The 23,196-nt window shown below is 42.4% G+C and overlaps 1 protein-coding gene across 2 annotated transcripts in view; it reads left to right on the top strand.

Annotated features, from left to right (window-relative positions):
- The window catches only part of LOC126213282 (Y-box factor homolog), a 119,384-nt gene that overhangs the window by 8,878 nt on the left and 87,310 nt on the right, over positions 1–23,196 (top strand). For both annotated transcript variants that reach the window (XM_049940944.1, XM_049940943.1), the window contains exon 2: positions 21,136–21,199. In XM_049940944.1, coding sequence (XP_049796901.1) covers positions 21,136–21,199 — 64 coding nt within the window. The remainder of the gene's footprint in view (positions 1–21,135; positions 21,200–23,196) is intronic.

The following is a 23,196-nucleotide window of genomic DNA, read 5'->3' as shown; positions in this document are numbered from 1 at the left end:
TCGAACACGAGACCTCAGGAGGAATCGAACACGAGACCTCAGGAGGAATCGAACACGAGACCTCAGGAGGAATCGAACACGAGACCTCAGGAGGAATCGAACACGAGACCTCAGGAGGAATCGAACACGAGACCTCAGGAGGAATCGAACACGAGACCTCAGGAGGAATCGAACACGAGACCTCAGGAGGAATCGAACACGAGACCTCAGGAGGAATCGAACACGAGACCTCAGGAGGAATCGAACACGAGACCTCAGGAGGAATCGAACACGAGACCTCAGGAGGAATCGAACACGAGACCTCAGGAGGAATCGAACACGAGACCTCAGGAGGAATCGAACACGAGACCTCAGGAGGAATCGAACACGAGACCTCAGGAGGAATCGAACACGAGACCTCAGGAGGAATCGAACACGAGACCTCAGGAGGAATCGAACACGAGACCTCAGGAGGAATCGAACACGAGACCTCAGGAGGAATCGAACACGAGACCTCAGGAGGAATCGAACACGAGACCTCAGGAGGAATCGAACACGAGACCTCAGGAGGAATCGAACACGAGACCTCAGGAGGAATCGAACACGAGACCTCAGGAGGAATCGAACACGAGACCTCAGGAGGAAGAATCAGAGCCCTAAACACCGAAGCCAGACTGCGGCTTGGCAGTGTACAAACATTTTATACTTATAAGTCACCTAAGAAACTTTCGATCGATTTTGCCCGGGATTTTCCGGGTAGTGCGTCCTAATATTTTAACCACGTGATGTGTTAGGGGTTCTCTTTCACCATACAAAATTGCGGACAAATCCCGGACCCCACGGTCGTGCCGTCTCCTTGTTAAAGATAAATCATACATGTTCCATAAACCTAGGTAGACACGCATCTTGCCAGTGATTAAAACCGCCACGTGCTTATCCTTGACAACCTGTGTGCTCATTCCCCTTCATAAACACAGTTACACAAAGGTGTGTAAGGCTGATCCCAGATGACTTATTGTGTTTACAGTTAAAATTTTTGCACCTTTTTTCTCAGTCGTCATTACAGAGTATGGATGGATAGATAACGATCTGGGGTACTGTTCAAATTGTCGGCCGTTGGTAATAGGGCGTGAACGGAAAGGATTCAAACAAAACTTGCGTGGGCACGCCTGAAGTTACCTCATCTGTCAATGACTCTCCACTAAAGATACACAGAAGAGCCAGAGAAACTGGCACACCTGTCGTGTAGGGCGCTGGCGAGCACGCGTAAGTGCCGCGACACGACGTGGCATGGACTCGATTTAATGCCTGTAGTGCTGCAGGTAATTGGCGCTACGAATCCTGCAGGGCTATCCATGAAACCGTAAGAGTACTAGGGGAGAGATGTTCTGAACAGCACGTTGCAAGGAATCCCAGATATGCTCAATAATCATATCTGGGGAGTTTGGTGGCCAGCGGAAGTGTTTAAACTCGGAAGTGTGTTCCTGCAGCCGCTTTGTAGCAATTCTGGCCGTGTGGGGTGTCTCATTGCCCTCCTGGAATTGCCCAAGTTCGTCGGATTGCACAATAGACACGAATGGGTGCAGGTGATCACAGGATGCTTACGAACGTGTCACCTGTCAGAGTAGTATCTAGACGTATCAGGGGTCTCATACCACCCCAACTGCACACGCCACACTATTCCAGAGCCTCCACCAGCTTGAGCAGTCATCAGCCGACATGTAGGGTCCATGGATTGATGAGGTTGTCGCCATCCTCTCGATAATTTGAAACGGGACCCGTCCGATCAGGCAACATGTTTCGTGTTGCACAGCCCAATGTCGGCGTTGACGGGCCCAGGCGAGGTGTGAAACTTGGTCGTGCAATCATCAAGTCTACACGAGTAGGCCTTCGGCGCCGGAAGCCCATATCGATGCATCGTAGCGTGATTCACGCGCTGTCACTTAATGGCCCAGTATTGAAATCTGCAGCAATTTGTGGAAGGGCTGCACTTAAGTCACCTGGAACGATTCTCTTCAGTCATCTTCCCGTTCTTGAAGGGTCGGAGATTTTTATCGGATTCCTTATATTCGCGGTAAATGGTAGCAAGGAAAAATCCCCACTTAATAGCTACTTCAGAGATGCTGTGACCCATCGCTCGTGCTCAAGAGTAAAACATCACGTTCAAACTCAAATCTTGATAACCTCCCATTGTAGCAACAACTGCGCCAGAGACTCTTATAAGGGCGTTGCCGACTGCATTGCCGTATCCTGCCTGTTTACATCTCTCTGTATTTAAATACGCGTGCCTATACCAGTTTCTTTAGCGCTTCAGTGTAATATTTGCGTTCTACCTAAAAGTAAATCCTCAATCCAGTCTTTCTTTTTTATACTCCGTATTATACGGCCCTCGGCACACGTAGCGATTCAAATGAAACCCATCGCCCGGTGTGAGTCGGTAGCAGATGGCTTGCGAAATCACTTCGTGTGTGGATTAAATAGGGCTCTGCAGAAAACGCGACTGCAGTATCGCCAATAAATCGCTCGCAACGCGTTACCAACCAGTTGCCAGGGACTCTGCGTCCGTTTTATCAAGCGATCGGAGTTGCGCAGTGTCTTCACACAGCGCTGTATGCGTATTGGTTTTAGTTGGAAATAAACTAGCAGGTGGTGGACAATGCATTTGCATAGGAAGTCAAAAAAACAGCCCCATTCTTCCTTATATACAGGGTGTTACAAAAAGGTACGACCGAACTTTCAGGAAACATTCCTCACACACACAAAGAAAGAAAATGTTATGAGGACATGTGTCCGGAAACGATTACTTTCCATGTTAGAGCTCATTTTATTACTTCTCTTCAAATCACATTAATCGTGTAATGGAAACACACAGCAACAGGACGTACCAGCGTGACTTCAAACACTTTGTTACAGGAAATGTTCAAAATGTCCATTAGCGAGGATACGTGCGTCCACCCTCCGTCGCATGGAATCTCTGATGCGCTGATGCAGCCCTGGAGAATGGCGTATTATATCATAGCCGTCCATAATACGAGCACGAAGACACTCTACATTTGGTACCGGGGTTGCGCATACAAGAGCTTTCAAATGCCCCCGTAAATGAGAGGGTTGTGTCGTACTTGTAAAGGCAAATGTTCTAGCAGCACAGGTAGAGTATCCCGTATGAAATCGTGATAACGTGCTCCATTGAGCGAAGGTGGAATAACATGGGACCCAATCGAGACATCAACAATGCCTGCCCAAACGTTCACAGAAAATCTGTGTCGATGACGTGATTGCACAATTGCGTGCGGATTCTCGTCAGCCCACACATGTCGATTGTGAAGCCTCATCCGTAAAGAGAACATTTGCACTGAAATGAGGATTGACACATTGTCGGATGAACCATTCGCAGAAGTGTACCCGTGGAGGCCAATCAGCTGCTGATAGTGCCTGCACACGCTGCACACGGCACGGAAACAACTGGTTCTCCCGTAGCACTCTCCATACAGTGACGTGGTCAACGTTACCTTGTACAGCAGCAACTTCTCTGACGCTGACATTAGGGTTATCGTCAACTGCACGAAGAATTGCCTCGTTCATTGCAGGTGTCCTCGTCCTTCTAGGTCTTCCCCAGTCGCGAGTCATAGGCTGGAATGTTCTGTGCTCTCTAAGACGCCGATCAATTGCTTCGAACGTCTTCCTGTCGGGACATCTTCGTTCTGGAAATCTGTCCCGATACGAACGTACCGCGCCACGGCTATTGCCCCGTGCTAATCCGTACATCAAATGGGCATCTGCCAACTCCGCATTTGTAAACATTGCACTGACTGCAAAACCACGTTCGTGATGAACACTATAACCTGTCGATGCTACGTACTGATGTGCTCGATGCTAGTACTGTAGAGAAATGAGTCGCATGTCAACACAAGCACCGAAGTCAACATTACCTTCCTTCAATTGGGCCAACTGGCGGTGAATCGAGGAAGTACAGTACATACTGACGAAACTAAAATGAGCTCTAGCATGGAAATTGAGCGTTTCTGGACACATGTCCACATAAAATCTTTTCTTTGTGTGTGAGGAATGTTTCCTGAAAGTTTGGCCGTACCTTTTTGTAACACCCTGTATAAAATTCTCGTGTCAGTATTTGTTGCCTTACTACTCCGAAACGGCTCGATCGATTCTGATTAAATTTTACATGTCTCTTCGGTAGGTCTGAGAATCGGTCGTAACTATTTTTCATACCCCTAAGCGATAAGGGTGGTCCACCCCAAAGATTTTCTTGCTTTTTGGACAGAACTTTTTATTTTTTTATCTAATAATTTTCAACCCCTGTCGATAACTGATGAATTATCAGTTGAGTTATCCCCGCCAGGTGTCTACCGGTTCTAGGCGCTACAGTCTGGAACCGCGCGACCGCTACGGTCGCAGGTTCGAATCCTGCCTCGGGCATGACTGTGTGTAGTGTCCTTATGTTAGTTGGGTTTAAGTAGTTCTAAGTTCTATGGCACTGATGACCTCAGCAGTTAAGTCCCATAGTGCTCAGAGCCATTTGAACCATTTGTGTACCGGTGATAGTCTTTCACTATTCGATAGATAGGTAATTAAAGAAAACGTACCAAAAGCAACGACTCTAATATCCCTCTTTGAATAAACTTAACTAGACCGAGAAGTTTAACTAGGTAGCACGCGTCATTCGCCGTACCGACATTTAGGTCTAGCGCACACACAGATTTTTATCGTACGGAAATAGTCGTTCGATCAAATTCTTGTAGTGGAACAAAAAAGTTCCTATGCTCACTTTTGTACCTCTAAAAGAATTTAATCGTACAATATTTGTACGTACGATAAAAATCGATGCGTGTGCGCTTGCTATTATTCATAATGCTGGCGAACACGTTTCGACACGAAATTGCCGCTATGTTTGTATGGTCATGGATGAGCTGTGTATCGGCTGCAGTTGTTAAATCCCTCGATCTACCGTAGAAACGCTAGAACTAATAGTGGCCGATACTGCCGGACTTCCCCCAAAGTCTTTTCTCACTCCCTACAGTTTTCGGCCATTATTATCACGATCTCCTGCCAACAATGGCGATTGTGTTAAACGTCTACATTGTTACACGTATACATTATTCTTATAGACTAGAGATAATTTACATGGCAAAACCTTTTCCGGGTAAACTATAACAAAATGGCTCTGAGCACTATGAAACTTAACTGCTGTGGTCATCAGTCCCCTAGAACTTAGAACTACTTAAACCTAACCAACCTAAGGACATCACACACACCCATGCCCGAGGCAGGATTCGAACCTGCGACCGTAGCAGCAGCGCGGCTCCAGACTGGAGCGCCTAGAACCGCACGGCCACCGCGGCCGGCCAACTATAACAAATAGATTTTGAGGTGGAACGAAGTTCGCCGGGTATAGCTAGTTTTATGCAATAAACCCGCCCGCTCTTGCAGGAGGGATTTGACAAAACCCTGTGAACGGGGAAAATCTTGATGCGACAGTGTCATTGGATAGCGGTATACACATAAGCGGTAGTATCGGAGCTGTTATTTGTGCTCAGGTGATTCTCGTGGAACGGTTTCCTATGAGTGTGGCCGCACGACGGGAATTAGACTTCGGCCGCGAAATGGTAGATGGAGCTAGACCCTTGGGACATTTCATTTCGGAAATGATTAAGGAATTCCGTATTACGAGATCCGCTGTGTCAAGAATATCAAATTTAATGCATTACATCCTACCCGGACAGCGTAGAGGCCAACAGCGCTCGCTTCGGAGCATAGGCGTTTGCCTGAGTTATCATTGCTGCCAGGCAGGCAACGCTGCGTGAAAAACCGCAGAAATCAGCGTGGGACGCACGACGAACATATCCGTCAGCACAGTGCGCCAAAATTTGCCGTTAATGGCTTCAGACAACCCATGTGAGTGCCCTTGCTAACAGCAGGATATCACCTGAAACGCCTCTCCAGGGCTCGTGATCAGTTAACTACTGGAAAACAGTGGCTTGGTCAGATCAGTCCCAATTTCAATTGGTAAAAGCTGATGGTATTGATAGTGACACAAATCCAACAAAGACTAAAGTTGTGAACAAGGCACTGTGGAAGCTGGCTGTGGTTCCTTAGTGGTGTGGACTGCATTTACATGGAATGGACTAAGCCCTGGTTATGTTCGCCAACTTCGGACCATTTGTGGCCATTCATGGACATAGTTTTCAAACAACGATGGAATATTTATGGATGGAAAGGCGTCATGTCACCAGCCACACTTGTTAGCGAATGGTTTGAAGAGCATTAGAAGTCGAACGAATCATTTCGGACACATAGTGCCGACATGACTCCCATCGAACATTGATGGGATGGGACATGGTGGAGGGTTCATTTCGTGCACAAAATCCTGCCCCGTCAGCTTTTCAGCAATTATGGACGGCTGTAGAGGCAGCATGGCTCAATATTTCAAACTACTGGAGTCTACGCCACGTAGTTTCCGCGCTACGCAGAGGAAAAAAGTATGCGGGATGTTTGTCACCTCTGAAAATTTCTTTAAAATTACCTGTATATCATAGGAACAAAGGTACAAAAGAATCCAGACGTGGAGTATTCTTTTGAATAGCAGCGCCATTGTCGCTCTGCAAGTTAATTTGTGTGCAAACGAAAATCGGAAACGGCTGGAAAGCCTCACGTTAAGTAACAAAACCCTATTTCCTTGTATATAAATCTAAAGACCGTAGTGTTTTGAAAGTAAGTTACTGTTATGGCGGAAGAAATCGAATATGCCACATCGTTCTATAGGAAGCTACGAATTTCGAGTCTGTATGTCTGCGGCTCTTTGCTGCTACAAATAAGCAACAAATTTCCTTTGGATGCACGGATAAGTCTAGAATTTTCTTACCTTTCTCATTTCTGTGCAATAACAGAGCACATGGTTTTGTCGAGTTTGAAACTACTCTACATACCGGGTGCAACAAACAGTACTTTCCCCCTATACGCCCACACTCGGTAACTGCGGTGTTTCTCATTTTTCACGGTTTACGAAACTGCGTTGTCAACCAGTTGCCGATTCAGTGCGCGGATGGCCTTACTTCAGTTAATAAGCATTGGTGGTTCAAATGTGCGGACGACGATCTGGTAGTTTCGCCCGGCTTTGCCGTTGTAAAGCGGAAAATTCTAAAGAATCAACGTGATTTATGGTGTAGACTAATCTATGAAAAGAAAAACCCTTAGTTTAAGTTATTAAGGTCGAAAATACATCCACATGTACAGTTCTTCTACACTGCTGGCCATTAAAATTGCTACACCAAGAAGAAATGCAGATGATAAACGGGTATTCATTGGACAAGTATATTATACTAGAACTGACATGTGATTACATTTTCACGCAATTTGGGTGCATAGATCCTGAGAAATCAGTACCCAGAACAACCACCTTTGGCCGTACTAACGGCCTGGGCATTGAGTCAAACAGAGCTCGGATGGCGTGTACATGTACAGCTGCCCATGCCGCTTCAAAACGATACCACAGTTCATCAAGAGTAATGACTGGCGTATTGTGACGAGCCAGTTGCTCGGCCACCATTGGCCAGGCGTTTTCAATTAGTGAGATGAGAATGTGCTGACGAGGGCAGCAGTCGGAACATTTTCTGTATCCAGAAAGGCATGTACAGGACCTGCAACATGCGGTCGTGCATTATCCATTTTCTAACAGTCATTGGATCTCGACAAACGCGAGCAATGTCGCGATACGATAAACCGCAATCGCGATAGGCTACAATCCGACCTTTATCAAAGTTGGAAACGTGATGGTACGCATTTCTCCTCCTTAAACCAGGCATAACAACGTTTCACCAGGCAACGCCGGTCGACCGCTGTTCATGGGAAATCGTTGTAGGTGACGCCACCGGCGCCAACCTTGTGTGAATGCTCTGAAAAGCTAATCATTTGCACATAACAGCATATTCATCCTGTCAAATTTTGCGTCTGTAGCACGTCATCTTCGTGGTGTATAAATTTTAATGGCCAGTAGCGTAGGAATGTAAAGCTGCGTTAAATTTTCCCAGCGGATCGCATGCCCCAACATTCCTCGGGAATGCATCCAGGATATTACTAACTCTGGTAACGATATTTCGGTTGACAACCTTCCAGCCATTGTCAAGGGGAGTTGCTTGAATGATTTTAAAGCACAGTAAACACGCATCAAAGATAACTTGGTAGGGAACAATCATCAGCGGTAGATAAAATATTAAGCCCCTAAGCTTCTAGTTCTTGTTGCCCATTGTGATAACAGCGCTCTAAGCGACCAGCAAGCTAAACTTCTTAAGATATCGGACGAGTGCGAATAGTGTCTTTCATGTTGATTTGAAACTTTTTACAGTATCGAGCGTATGTAATGTCATAAAAACCCATAGCTAAAATGTCAGTGTTTAGTTCCCCAAGGACCATGGGAAATACGAAACGATACTTTACAGGACTGTTCATAACGAGTTTCTTGCAACGTTCTGATGTTTATTGAAGAACGTAGTTTCCCTTTAAGAACAAAAACTCTGTCGTAAACACTAGAAGACGTGACCTTTTGTAGAAAGACGTTGTATATCTACCCAACATTGCGAAATTTTGTTCGTTACACTTCCACCGAGATCAGTGAGAGTGGAACGTAGGAAACTTGCAGGGAATGGAATACCTATATTAAACTTACCAAATAAGCCACCATGACCGCAACTGAAGGGAAAACCATACACGTGAAGACAAAGCGTCAAAATCATTAAAATTTTTCCCAACAGAAGAAAAAATCGTTACATCTGAGCCACAAACGGCAAGAATCTTAACACATTTCCTTTCAAAGCGAAAATAATTACATTTACCAAAATATTCGTCTCTTTGAAAGTACTGAAGCGGAAGAATGTGACTCGTAAAGCTGGAAAAAATCCAGCTTATCAGAAAAAGAGGCGTATGCGTATGTATCATGCATGAAAGATGTTTATATTCTCTTGCTTTCAGCGGAGTAAGCTGCAATTATACACATTCGTAAGATTTCGTTCAGTGGGATTCGGTTGTTACTAAGTTTCTTTCGCGTTCTCTTGATTATGCATGGAACCCCAAAAAACTGTAAATAGAAAAATTAAAAACGTGGGTACGACGCATGTGAGTGCTTTCTCGCCACCTCGAAAGCTAGTGTACGTGCAGCTGTCACACAATTTTCGCAGCAGGAAGTGTATTACGCTGTCAAGCACAGGTTATGAATGTCATAGTTGCCATGCAAGGCAGTGAAGACAATATTTATTTCTAGTGCGCAGAGGTTTCCCTGGTTTTTTCGAGGTGGAATCTTCTCGGTTGAGCACGTTGTTTGCTAATTTCTGCAGCCTCCTTGACCACTGAATGTCACCAGGATGCGGCTGTGGCCAGTATAACACGCGCCTATTACAAACAAATCTGAACATCGCATTTCCAGTGACAACTCTATGGGAAAATTAACATATTACACGGACACCACATCGTGGCAGTTTAAGTCGGGCGTGTCGTGAATTGTGGTTGTGTAAGATATGTTGCAGTCGGGCCTCAAGTAATACTGCCAGCCGCAGCAAACAATTGCGCTGTAGACACTACCGAATGCTTTGTTTACTCCAATGTAATTTTTGTTGAATTGTTTTTCCTTATTTTGAAAAGGGTGAAGACTAATCCTGGTGTATAAAGGGATTCGAATAAGTCCCATGACGACAAAAGGAATCTGCGATCCCTATGACCGTGAGTCAGTTATGCCTTCGTGGACGCACAGAACGCGAACGTAGGATGGCAGTCCGTCGAGCGGGAGGCTGGGCTTATTCCGACGCACAGCTTCTCTCCCCTCTGGCAGTCCTTGAAGTTCTCGTTTGTTTACGGTTGTGGCCAGCTGCCACGATATGCTGTCAGCACAATACTGGCCACAGCCTCATCCTACTGGTATTCAGTGGTGAAGGAAGCTGTAGAAATTGTCAACCTGCTCAACCGAGGCGGTCTGCACCTCGACACCCATCATTTCACGTCTGCGCCCTCCGGGGAAACAGTTGTAAGCTGATTTTTGTGGCGTGACGTTCGGATTCCGTTCATTGTAATCAACCAAATACTTAGTAAGCACTGTGAATTCGCTGATTCTGCGCTTGCTTTTTATACTCTATATAATTGACCTCTAATATTTTATTTGAAAATAAGGTTAAATGATTTTTCTCGGTTGTATTAATATCTCAATAGTGTCGGCTATACATTCGTCGCAACAGTGTTAAACAATCTCTCTGCACTTCCTTGAATTATGGGAAGGGACAGCCCGTAATAATTCGCCTTTCACCCATATCAGGATTAACTTCTCTTTAGAAAAAGACTAATTTCTGCCCAAACACCGAGCGAGGTGGCGCAGTGGTTAGCACACTGGACTCGCATTCGGGAGGACGACGGTTCAATCCCGCGTCCGGCCATCCTGATTTAGGTTTTCCGTGATTTCTCTAAATCGCTCTAGGCAAATGCTGGGATGGTTCCTTTGAAAGGGCACGTCCGACTTCCTTCCCCATCCTTCTCTAATCCGATGAGACCGATGACCTCGCTGTTGGGTCTCTTCCCCCAAACAACCCAACCCTCTGCCCAAACCAAAGTTAGTGAGTAGCTTAAGCTTGTTTGATTTAATATATTTACAGAATAAATGACCTACACTGCGTAACCCAAAAAACTTCGGACCTATAACTCCGTACAGATTCTATTAAACGAAAGATAAAAGTAATGACTAATACTAGAAATAATTTATCAGTACCCAAAACCACAGTAGCTTCCGCTAGTACAGCTATAGTGGTCACATTTAACTTTATATACACCGTGATAGTAAAGGGTACGAATTGCTGTAGAGGTTTGCCGAATCTTTATTGCCGGCTCGTGGTGGCCGATCGGTTCTAGGCACTACATTCTGGAACAGCACGGCCGCTACAGTCGCGGGTTCGAATCCTGCCTCGAGTATGGGTGTGTGTGATGTCTTTAGGTTAATTAGGTTCAAGTAGTTCAGTCATTTGAATCTTTAGTGTGTCATAATTTACACTTACCTCAGAACAAAGGCAGCATTCGTACAGACCTGCAGATCGAACTAGATAACGCAATGATAATGGAAGACTCATTCTCATAATAGTATGAATAGTAAAACACGAAACAAACAAAATACTGTATGTTTATTCTTAGAAAACCTGGCACTTCACATAAATTAACACTATAAATTTATTTTCATTATACGTAAAATGACTTCAGTATTTCTTTTACAAATTATTTAACGATAATCAAAGATAAGACACATCTTAGAAGGGTACTATATCTATGACTGACGCTCTTTTCCAACAGCTACTTTTTGACGCACCCGCGTGACAGTTTAAAGTGCCTTTAAAACATGTTGCAAGAGACTCACGTGGAAAATGACTGAAAGATGTCAACCAGAATATCGGTCCCAGAGTTGGCAGTATCGCGGATGCACTCCCGACGAGACCCACGAGACAGACCGTGAACGCGTACGTCGCAGTACGTGATACTGCCGGTCTTAATGGTGCCAGTAGCCACCTCCGGCCCAGAGCCAAACTTATTTCAAAAGAGGTCAAAATTCTTGTCTGCGCGTTTAAATACATACAGTACGATGAAGTTCAAACCTTCGGTAGGTACCTTATTCAACTACATGCTGAGTTCCCCAGAGTTCTGCACGGAGCCGAATGTCCGCGAAGTATGGCGGATAAGCAGCCTGGTGATGTCAAAAGTTCGTTGCGGGGCCCGTAATAGGGTACCCAAAAAGGTGTATTATTAAAAGCTATGTATTTTCAAATTGTTGTAAACAATTTTATCGCCTTCAAAATACTCTACATTACACATTTTTGAAAGTCTTCTTTAGAAATGGCAGACAGCAGTTTTTTTTTACTGCAGTGTTGTCAGATGTGTCCTTTAATGCTCTTTCTCATGCGTGGAAATGTCACACGGAGCCAGGCCACGCGAGTAAGGTGCGTGAGCAGTGGAAACGTACCAGTTTTAGCCAGAAACTGTCGAACAAAAAATAGTCGGTTAGAACCCGAGGAAAGAACTTGGCAGCAACCCTCTTCATTACCAACTCTTCTGTTAATTAACTGAACTGAGCTCAAATATAATCCACTAATACCTTAAAAGTTGAAGTATGTCGACGGTCTCTGAGCGCACAGTGGAATATTTCAATATTTTCTTAGATTCGGGGCGTTGATGGACGTCCACAACGCGGGTTCATTAATCGACATGTCGCGATTTTTAAATTGAGCAAACTACTCGTACAGTAGAGTTTTTCCCAAGCATGATTTCAAGTTTCAGCAGCATTTTTACCAGTAGGAAACAATTTCGTTGTTCACTCAAACGTGCCATTATGGAAAAACAAGAACAGTGCTAGCAAAAACAATCATTGCAGATTAACGGAATACACCGGTCGGCAACACGGGCAGCACTGAACCGACAGTGAGTTGCGCTATATACGCCTAGCGGCAGAAATGCGTACTACACAAGCTCTGCTCACGGCATTGTTAGAGTTTTTTGGTACCCCTCTCGTATTTCTCTTGGGTACCATCTCCCGAAAAATATTGTAATCACTAATTCAACCATTCAGCATCGCTTTTGTAAACTTCCTTCAGTCCTGTTTCTCGTTGAATAAAATTCCGTATGACTGAACAGCCTAGTGCAGGTTTTGAATCAGATGGCAGTTGACTCAGGTGTTGGTTAGTAACCCAAACAACACGTGCTTTCTGGCGCACCTCTACAGAGGTGGAGGCTAGGCTGAAGAGGGACCGATATATAGCTTTCCGTGATTCGATCCCGCTTCTATGGTTTGGATTCACCTCTATACACACACACACACCTCCCAGGCTCGACCTGTGCAACAAAACAGATTAGTTGTAGAATATGTCCTACGTAAGAAGTGGCGCTTGGGCAGTAAGATTCACAGTACTTAAGAAAAATTGACGTGATTAATTTATTCGATCGGCCGATTTCTTCTGTCGTACGAAATGACACAATGAAATTGCTCTCCGGCCATGTCAGTTACATAGTCTAAATGGTTTCACTTAATGTGGCACAGCAGACTGACTGGTGCCTTACGGTTACATCAGTTATGGTTTCACTAATTGTTCGTACTTCTGACATCAACTATGAACGGGATTTGTTGGGGACTCACTTGGCATACAAGCATATGTTGCCCCTTATCGGAAAACATTTTTGCGAGAATGATCAAATGTTAGTTCTTAGAATTTCATTAATACAGTTTTATAATGACTAGTCCTTGCAGATATCGTATATCGCATTGAATTGAGCTTGTGAATAGCTTTTCATTTATTCATGATTTCTTCCCTTCCCGAGCCTCTGAGCGTTTCGCCATTTTGAAACTGAGCTGAAAGCTACTTGCCAGTACTCATTAAAAAGCAAAACTAGATCGGCAATGAGTGTCGGCGGGCGATAAGACTGCAGTCAACAATGATTTAACATTGACAAAACGGTAGAAACTTTCCGGTCAGAACTGAGTATTCCGGACTGCTTAGGCTTTCATTTGTTGTTTCCATGGACTAGTTTCACTCAGAATAATGCAACCGAATTAATAGATTCTCAGTTGTTGGAATAGTCAGTTTTCTGTAGCTTGTCCCCAGTACTACGTATTAGTTAAAAATACTGTTTAAACGCTCATTTAAAATGTTAATGAACCAATTGATTGAATAACAGTGTTTGAATTACTTTAGCTGTAAATGGTTTTGATTGCAGTTTTTATTCCTGTGTTCCAAAATATTTCCATCTTGCTCGTATCAGTAACTATCTACTCATAATCGTCGTGGTGCTAAATGAAAGTATATTGGCGAGGGTGTAACTGACAAAAAGAAACACTGCACGAGAACGTCACTAAAGAGAAAAAAACAGGACTATACGGTTTTGCAAGAGCTAGTTTTTGCAATAACGCATTCTTCTTCCCTCGACTCATGTTTCGTAATCTTCCTTTCGAGGATGAGAAGATTGGTCCGAACTAAAAGAAACGTTATTTCCGATTCACAGAGGTACTCCGGCTTCTGGTTCATGACCTCAGTAGCATTCCTATGCCCTGGCTTCCTTCTAGAATGTAGTCTACCATTTTCGCGATATTTCAGAATCTTTTGTCGTTCAAAATGTTGGCTCTGATATGTCCGATTCTAGTCATGTCTTCTTGTGCAGTCCAGCGTCGTCTAGAACTTTTAATGTCCGTTGTTTGAATTTTATTTTCTTCTTTCTGGTAGCCCAGCTTTCGCTTCCATAAAAGATGGCAAGAACTGCCTTCACAGAATTTGATAGTGGTCGATTTGTACTTTGTGGCCCAGTGGTCTGCTAATGGTACCAGAGAGCGCTTGGAATTCGTGTACTGTATTTTAAGTATCGGTATCAAAATCAGAGATTGTCACAGCCTAGGTGAGATTTGAGATGCTCATTCCTCCGTGTTCGCGTGGTTTCGTCAAACACTAACACGTTATGTTAATCACCAATAACAAACTACGCACTTTCTCCTTGTAGGAAAATACAAGCTGCGTTCTGTACGCAGCTAGCAGAATGCACGTGGCTGGGCTGTGGCTGGTAGTGGGGTGACGTAGACAAGACTGAATAGTAAGCGATATAAACACTGGCGTTCAGAACTCACTGCCAAGTAATGTAACCGTACGCGGAACTTGTACAGTACAGAAGGTAATTCAAATACAAAGTGAGATCACAAATGACTTTCATTCAAAGGCAATAATTAAACTCACTAAGTTTGTCGCCTGGCTATGACAAAATGCGGAACATTGTTTTAACCGTTAACGTCCCAGGTGCCACGTCACAAACCTCTAAGAATTTGTTACTCTGTTGCTAAGCCATAATTGTGGGGTGTATAGAAAATTTCAGCGCTGTGTAGTTCTTTCCCTAACCTGCCGTGGTTTCCTTTCTGTAGTCATTTGAATATGACGTGGACCTATACTATTAATGCTTCTTTCGTGCTAGCAGTCTGAGGCAGCGCCAAGGATTTTGTTATGGATTCAGTAGGCAGGTCTAAGTTTACTTTCGATGTTACGGATACTGCCTTTGAGGGTATCGTTTTGAAATGGTTTGAAGATAGTTTAGGAAGTTAGAGGATCAGATACTGGTAACGAAAGTCAGTGACCATAATAAAGTATAGGAACAGGGCGAAAGTGAAGACGAATTTGTTTTGTCACCATTGAATTCCTCGAATGAAACAAATGATCAGAGGCAAAGACATAAGTGTGGTGGCTATCTTCAGCTGAAGGTTCTGCTAGAAATAGATTATATCGAAACATAGTTTGTCGTCGAAGTATATTCCGACGGTCAGTGACATTTTTCCGCGTGTTGGACACAAGTGGGGTGAAAGCATTTGCCCTTCACAATTCTTACAAAGACAATACTCAGGTGAACAGCTGTAATTATTGAAGCTCTTAAACTCGTTGGTGACACCACAGATAAAACTGATATCACACCCGCTGTAAACTTCGTGCATTCTTCACCGTGTTTTGCTTTTAGCAGACCCCTCTGCTGTTGAATGAGTAGAAACGACCGAAACATGCTTCATTTGTGACCCTAAAAAGAAAATGACATTTGCCATTGTTGCAAAAAGTCAGTCTGACTGGAAATCTGTACAAAAATTTCCAGGGAGTGCAAAGAAACCCTAAGCGAAGGAAACTAAACACCTAAAAAGTACTAGTGTAATTTTCATTTTTTCAGTGTTTTGCAAGAGCTTATTACGCGAATAATAAAAAATATAAATATAGCAAAAAGCAAACTTGGAATGCAAGGTATTAGTTTTCGTAGCATTATCATGTAATACTAGGTTCAATTTGTATTGTGTTGTTTAAAATTTATATGAATAAATTTTTTGACCGGTATTAAGATCTGAACTGTTCCATAGAAATTGCTGAACGCAATTTTTATGGTTATTTATGTATAGCGTTCATTCAGACCGCGGGACAGTCTGTACAGAAAATGACCTGAAAAACTAAGGGTTAATAGGATGTGTGAACACTACAGACCACGACGCATGCCGCGCAATGTGCTCCCGTGCTGGCAACAAGATTGGGAAAGAGTTCTTGTGGACGGGCATTCTATTCCTCCACCGCCGCGGTTGAAAAGTGCTAGAGTCGGTCCACCTGGATGCGCTGCAATACGTCCCCCCCCCCAATGTCTCACGTGCTCGGTGGGATTAAAGTTGGGGGGGGGGGGGGCGGGCAGATTAGGCCGTTCTCCGAATATACTAGACAGCTGATCTGCCTTCCCACTCCTATAAAAATGAAGTCAGTGCCGGACGCACTACTAAAAAAGCTCGAATTGGAGAAGTAGTAACAATAACGTCTGTTTGTGAGTTTGAAGATATGGTCATTACACCCAAGCAAAGCTGTAGATTATCATTCTGAGATGAATGCCCCCACACTACGAAGAGTGGTTTGGGAGAGTTTTCGAAAAATTACCAAACAGATCTGCGGTCGTTTCTGATTCAGGTCCTTATCAGGCGGTGATAAATCCATTGTCACGAAATTTATCTATGAAATGCAGAAAATATTGTTACTGAATAGATGGGAAGCAACAATGCAGGACTTCCATCTGTCACACGTGAGAAATTTGTAAAGCTGGACTCGTGGAACACGCGTAGCCGTACTTAGACACAAGAATACCCCTCGCAATGTGTGTTGCGCTCGGTGGAGTTGCCTGTGACGCACTGAAAATTCAACGCCATTGAGCTCATTTGGGTATTCGTCAAGAACAAGGTAGTAAAGGAGAAAGAGCGAGGAAATATGTATACTCTACAGTTGCCTCGCTGCACTCTAGTGTGCCACAAAAGGTGTAGAGGAATCAAATCAGTCGTGTACACACTTGAAAAGACTCGTGCACAAAGAGCCCACTATATTGAGACAGCAATAGAGCCGTTGCTGAGACATGTAGACGACTGAGATAGCGACAGGCCTCAGCCAGCAAAAAAAAACGATTAAGGAAGGTTGCACTTGATTCGTTATTTTGTCCGGCAAAAATTTGTTATTGATTTTTCAATTTTTTATTCATTAAAGTCTTTATTCATTTTAATTTTTGAGCTTCTTGTATATCTGTCACGTGCTGTTAATACCATTGTTGTTGACTCGCAACAACTGAAAGCTGCGGTCCTATATTGGAAGAAGACAAAGTTGGCATTCTTAGCTGGTGAGTAGGCCTTATCGCGCATTACAACAGAAGTTACGCGCTGGTATGACGGCTATGCTCTGCGGCAGCCTCGCATACAACGCAGTTATTTTACACGCACTTAACTGACAAACGTGGTAGTTGTCATTAGTAATACTTTCTCCGCCACAGTAGCTACAACGATTAACTCAATGGCAGTATCTGGCGATGAAACGACTAATAAAAAAAATAAAGAAAATGCGCCGGCAAATAGATTGTCTGTAAACTGTGCAAAGGAAAATTTTTAAGTGCGGTCTGACTTTGCCGACTCTTTGAGACTCGCCAAAAAATGCCGGACAAATAAAGCGTTCCCATAAATATTACCGAGCATGTAGCCCCCTTTTTAACTAAAATGTCGGATTCATAGGCTAAAGAAAATTGAAATTTCCGGGATGTGGCACGATACAAAACATCGATCATACGATGTAAGGCGAATGACCTCAGTCAGGGATCAGAGATTATAAAATTGATAAGGTTTTACTTTCGAAAGTTCTCGTAAATGTAACCAAGCTTCGGGAGCATTGTCAGGAGACTAAAGATTTCACAGATACATAACCTTTCGAAGGAATTACCTAGTCATCGCAAAACTTGTGCTGGTGTTACGGAACAGTAGGTTGGGGAAATGTGGTGCCAGAGGAACATAGTTTGACAGGACCTCCCATTAAAAGCACATGTCGTGCACATTTGCTGTTTTTATCGCTGGTGTGGGATGTGATGCATTATCCTAGGAAAAGAAATTTTTTGCAGCCAATGCAAGTTTGACGTGATCCAATAATGCATAGTTAGGTCCAGCACCCTCTCTCATAGCCAGTGCTCCATACAAGATATTATGCACTCTTAATTGAGACGCCTATAATCTCTACAATTTCACACATTAATAGAGGGTCTTTCATTACCATATCATGGATTTTGTGAATTGTATCATTTATTGTCACCCCAGTTCGAAGACCAGAGCATGTTTCTGCTTTGGTGTGTGTCAGGACACGTTTACTCCTAAATCCAAAAGTAAATTGTCTTGTAGAGTGTGTAGTCTGCGTGAACTTAAGTTGTTTAGATTTGTGCGGCAGTCAAATCCTTCAAATGAAAATGTTCAGTAATGGCATGAAACTGTTTTCTCCATTTTCAGTTGCAACTGCTGCACTGATCAATCTAAGCAGCTGTAAACAGTGGACGTTTACACTGTACATAGTTGAAATTCTTTCTACTATCCCTGGAATAATAAAGCTCGCCAACCGTGAAGGGGCAACAAAAATGTTCCCATCTTGGAAATTCATGAAACTTTTCAAACCTCCCTTCAACACCCGGTCTGCAAACCACAGTAGGCATTTCCCAGTATGTACCTCATACTAGTGTTTCTTCCTGATCAGAGCATGGAGTGCTGGAGGATTTCACTTATTAACTGCCTTCGTGTGTACTGCTATCCTAATCTTGTCTTCGCCATATCTTCTAGAGTTGTACCCAGGTGGTGTTAGTATCCACACCTATATTAATGGTAATAGACTAACTTGATTCATTGCAGGTTGCCTTCCTGATTGACTTGTTTCTTGGGCCAATAAAAAATCTTCAGTTCATTTATTGTCCAGATTTATAAAATTTAGAATGCTGCCATCAAATTCTTCAGATACATAATTGTATGTTAAGTTTAACACAACAGTTGTGTGTCGAAGTTCGAAACTGTGCGAATATTTAGTGGCCAGCGTAACACCTGGTGCACAAATTACCCAGACTACCCCTCCTGTATTTGGCAGTGAGAGCATTTATCTACTTACACATAATTTCTCACTGACACCCCCACAAAATAAGATAACCTAGAGATCACTAACTTTCTCTGTTCATAAGTATAAGTGTGACCTTTTATTTCTGTACTACGATCTCTATCCTGTGACACTTTTTGCAGGCCGTATAGACTTGCACCAGTGAATGTATATGCAAAATTTATATAAATTCTAGTGTCTGATTCAATTCGTTGGCTTTGAGCAATGATACCATACCTAAGGCAAAGACGCTATGTATAACCAATCTATGAAAGAAACGGATCATACTCAAAACAAACAAATGTAGCATATGATAAAATTACAATCACATTCGTGCAGTTATTTAGTCATGGACATATCGAAAAGAACTGAAGGTAACTAAAATAATCGAGAACAAGAATTAAAAACTTTCATGTCTGTCAAGAGTATTGTCGTAATTTATGTGACTGGAAAAGCAGAGAGAACCCTCAAATTGCACTACTGTAAAGTGCATGGTGAAGTTACACTGTTATAAAGTAGCATTGTCTTAGGTTAATTATTAAACCTAATGGAAGAAGTACAGGAAAGTGGGGGATTTTGAATGGGGAGAAACTGAAATGTATAAAAAATGGGAAAATTAAGTGAATGGCAAATCGGAAACAGTAGCATAAAGTGTGGAGAGAAACACACAAATTTTAAAAGCCAGTACATGACAAAAGAATATCTACAAAAACAAATATTGGAATTGATAACCGGAATTAATCTATGTAGGTAAATTCTAGTTACAGATTGCAACTGCTCCACGATTCATATATAAATTATTTTTACAGTTGTATGCACTGAAATGTAATAACATTTCTACATTTGTAACTGCTCTCTAAGACTACTGTGGTGTAAAATAAGAAGTGGAATTGGTAACTAGAACTGGCCATTTATATAGGTAAATTCTAGTTACCGATTAAAACTTTTCGATGGTTCATAATTTTGGATATTTTTTGCAGTAAATCTGTGGTTTTTGTAAGATTTCTAGATTTCTTATTGATAACTGAACTACTACGAAAAACTAATAAGTAGTGCGGTTACAGCTTCCAAATTTTTCTGTTTTTCATAGTAATGAAGAATATGTAGAAATCCTGTAACACTTTATTGCACACAATTGTTGCTGAAACGATCAAAATAACTGTGGAATGGTTGGAATTGGTAACTAGAATTAACCTATGTAGTCAATTTCCGGTTACTGTCAATATTAGTTATTTGGGTACTAGTCCTGTTAGATATAACAATTGGTATTAAGTGACCACAATGTGCTATACTGTACTGGATTTGAAGGTTCTGCGACTTTCATTACATTTCATTCTTGGGAGTATAATTTGTGGCTAAGTAATTAATCGTGTGAACTGTGTTTGTAATTTTATCGTATGCTACATTCATTTATTTATGATCAGTTGCTTTCAAAGATTGCCTCTGTGTAACGTCTCTCTTAAGTATGATGTAATTGCTCAAAGTTGGAAGAGTGGAATCTGACACTAGAATTTACCCCAAAATTTTATCACAAAGAGCCACAGTTCAGGAGAGGTCATAAGTTTCTTAATCCAGAGTGTAAACTGCCCAGTTATTTAGCTCGTGGTCGTGCGGCGGTGTTCTCGGTCCCGAGTTACGTTCCCAGTGGGGTCAGGGATTTTCACCTGCCCCAAGATGACTGGGTGTTGCCTTCTTCCGACCAGAATGGTAACAAATGATGATGAAGACAACACCAAACCACCTCCATTAGGACCTTCCCTAGTATGGCAGTGCGGGTCTCTTGCCTTGTTGCCCTATGTTATGTCAAGAAGCATGGGACTCCATTTCCCTTTTTATATTTAAGACGAGAGTTATTCTTTAAAGAATAGACTGTTAGTTATTAATATTTGTATACTTGTAACTTAATGCTTTTCCTTTAGACTTTGTAAATTGGCAGTGACAATAGTTGGTGTCCAACTTAATGTCTGTCTGTCCAGTCTTTATCAGCAATTTTTACTCCCTAGTCATACATACAAACCTGTGACCATTTGTAGCACACATTGTGTACGTTCTTTCTCTGGTTATACCTTGAGGCGATAGTGTTTCCTCAGTATCCCACCGATGAATCCAGTCTGCCCTCTAAGATTTATGCGCGGTTATTTTTGCCGAGCATTTGCACAACAACTTTGTATGAATTTAAAGTAAAATTTTGAATTTTCTTTTTTCTTTTCAGCAACCAAAGTTACCGGGACTGTGAAGTGGTTCAATGTAAAGAGTGGCTATGGATTTATCAACAGGTAGGTTGACATTTCTTTATGGTGACACTTTCTTAGATTGACTTCTGTAATGTTTCTTTTCGTATTGTCCATGTTTGACATTTTAGTCCTTTAATCGTGCCGTCTTATTCACAATAGTTAACGGCAATTTGTTTTGAATAATGGTACTAGGTTTGGACTAGAGTAAGGGGGGTGGATTTTAAGGCCGAAGTGACAAGTGTTTCCCCTTGAGTGCTGGGCAGTGTGTGGTGCCCAGGTGCACGATAGAATGCTCTGCATACCACTGCTGGCAGCAAAAACTGACATTGGTGAAACTAAAACTGAGAAAATCGGGAGGGGGGTGTACGTCGCTTGTGTGGAAAAATATCAAAGTGGCTCATCTAGCAAGTCCTAAACCTTAAAGAATAAAGGGCATGCCTCGAAACAAGTTTTTGTGTACTTTTGAAACTGACATGTTTCAAATCCTTAATGATTAACTTGAATTGTGGGCTAATTTTATTAGTGGTAGGTGTAAATGTGAACATGGTTCAGTACTTCTTTACCAGTCCTGAAGGTGTCTACGATTAGGACTCACTTTCAGACAAAACATTTCCTCGTGTAATTTCCGGTTAATTGAGATAATACACAGGCTGTAGGTGTCACTAATGCAGCAAGACAAAGTGGGAATAGACACTTGTTACATTGTCTACTGCCTTTGAAGAGTCATAAGAAGTTTGCACTACTGTAGAGATACATTCATTTTTTAAATTCTTGAAAGATATGCTATACTTTTAGAGTTAAATTTGCAGAAAATGTATAGCAATACTGAATAGCTCACAGAGCTAATATCAACCACTTTTTAAATAGTTTAAGCTGGGAAGACATTGTGGAGTTAAGATTCAAAAGTTATATTAGAGTGACAACTGCACAAGAGCACAGTCAATGAGAATAACCTTTCTATCCAAACTATTCAAATGAGTGTGAATAAACTTCAGGCACCTTGTCATAGATTTAACAGAATTCAGTGATCTTGTTCTGTTTAGTAAATAAACTGCAGCTGACGTGTGGTCATGAACATGTTAAAAACGTGAAAATGTTCTAGCTGCCTCCAGTAGCAGAGCTTAAAGAACTCTTCCCACAGCCATTTCCATAGTCCTTGAGATTCTATAACACTTTGCATGGTAAATTAAATGTACTTTACAGTGATCATTAAAAACATTGGCAACCCTATCTCTGCAATTATGCTTTCAGTGGCTAACATGGAAAATGAAACGCTACAGTTGTCCACAGATTGCTAACCAGTTGGCAGTTGGGACATTGTGCTACCTGAGCATAGTTCTCACAGGAAGGGTTTAATAAACCATTCTTCAGTAAACATGTTGGGGTGCTGTGTGCAACCATCATCAGGTCTAGGGTGATTTTTATTGTGTATTTCAGGTTACAACAATATCCCTCATTATTGCAATTCTCATGAACTGTTACCTGGAAAAAGAAATGTTTGTTTTCCTGTAGAACTAGTGGGTAGGTATTCAGAATTGCCATCATAATTGGTTTTCGGATGTGGACAAATATTTTTACAAGATAAGTTTTTCCCGAGTGGTAGTGCTCCCGTCGTGAATTTCTGCAGAACTGCCCAAATTCCGTACGGAGAGTTCCTAGTACTAAAGCATATGTCAAGAACTTCGAAAAAAGTTCCTCGAAAGCTGGGTGCCAGTTTAGCCAGATTGGAAGTGTGCCCTGTTTGTTAGGAACTCAATTCATATAGCTGACCAGATGTTCTGTGTGCTCATATTTCGTCAGTACGCATCATGCCCTGAGGAAGGAAATTGCTCTGTGGTTTCCCAACCACAGTGCTTAGAATGGAAACGCAGGCCTCGATTCCTATTGACATTCCGACAGGAAGAAGACTTCAATAAAATTTATTTCAGCCTCCTGTAAATAAGTCCTTCCAACAACAGTGCAACAGTCTTGCACGAAGAGTTATATTAAGTGTAATTAAGAAGTGTGTGAAACTTTGCGTGAATCACACAGTCAGAATT

This window comes from Schistocerca nitens, chromosome 11 (assembly GCF_023898315.1).
Source record: "Schistocerca nitens isolate TAMUIC-IGC-003100 chromosome 11, iqSchNite1.1, whole genome shotgun sequence".
NCBI lineage: Eukaryota > Metazoa > Arthropoda > Insecta > Orthoptera > Acrididae > Schistocerca > Schistocerca nitens.
Note: the sequence above shows the minus strand (reverse complement) of the source record. Positions and strands in the feature narration are given on the sequence as shown.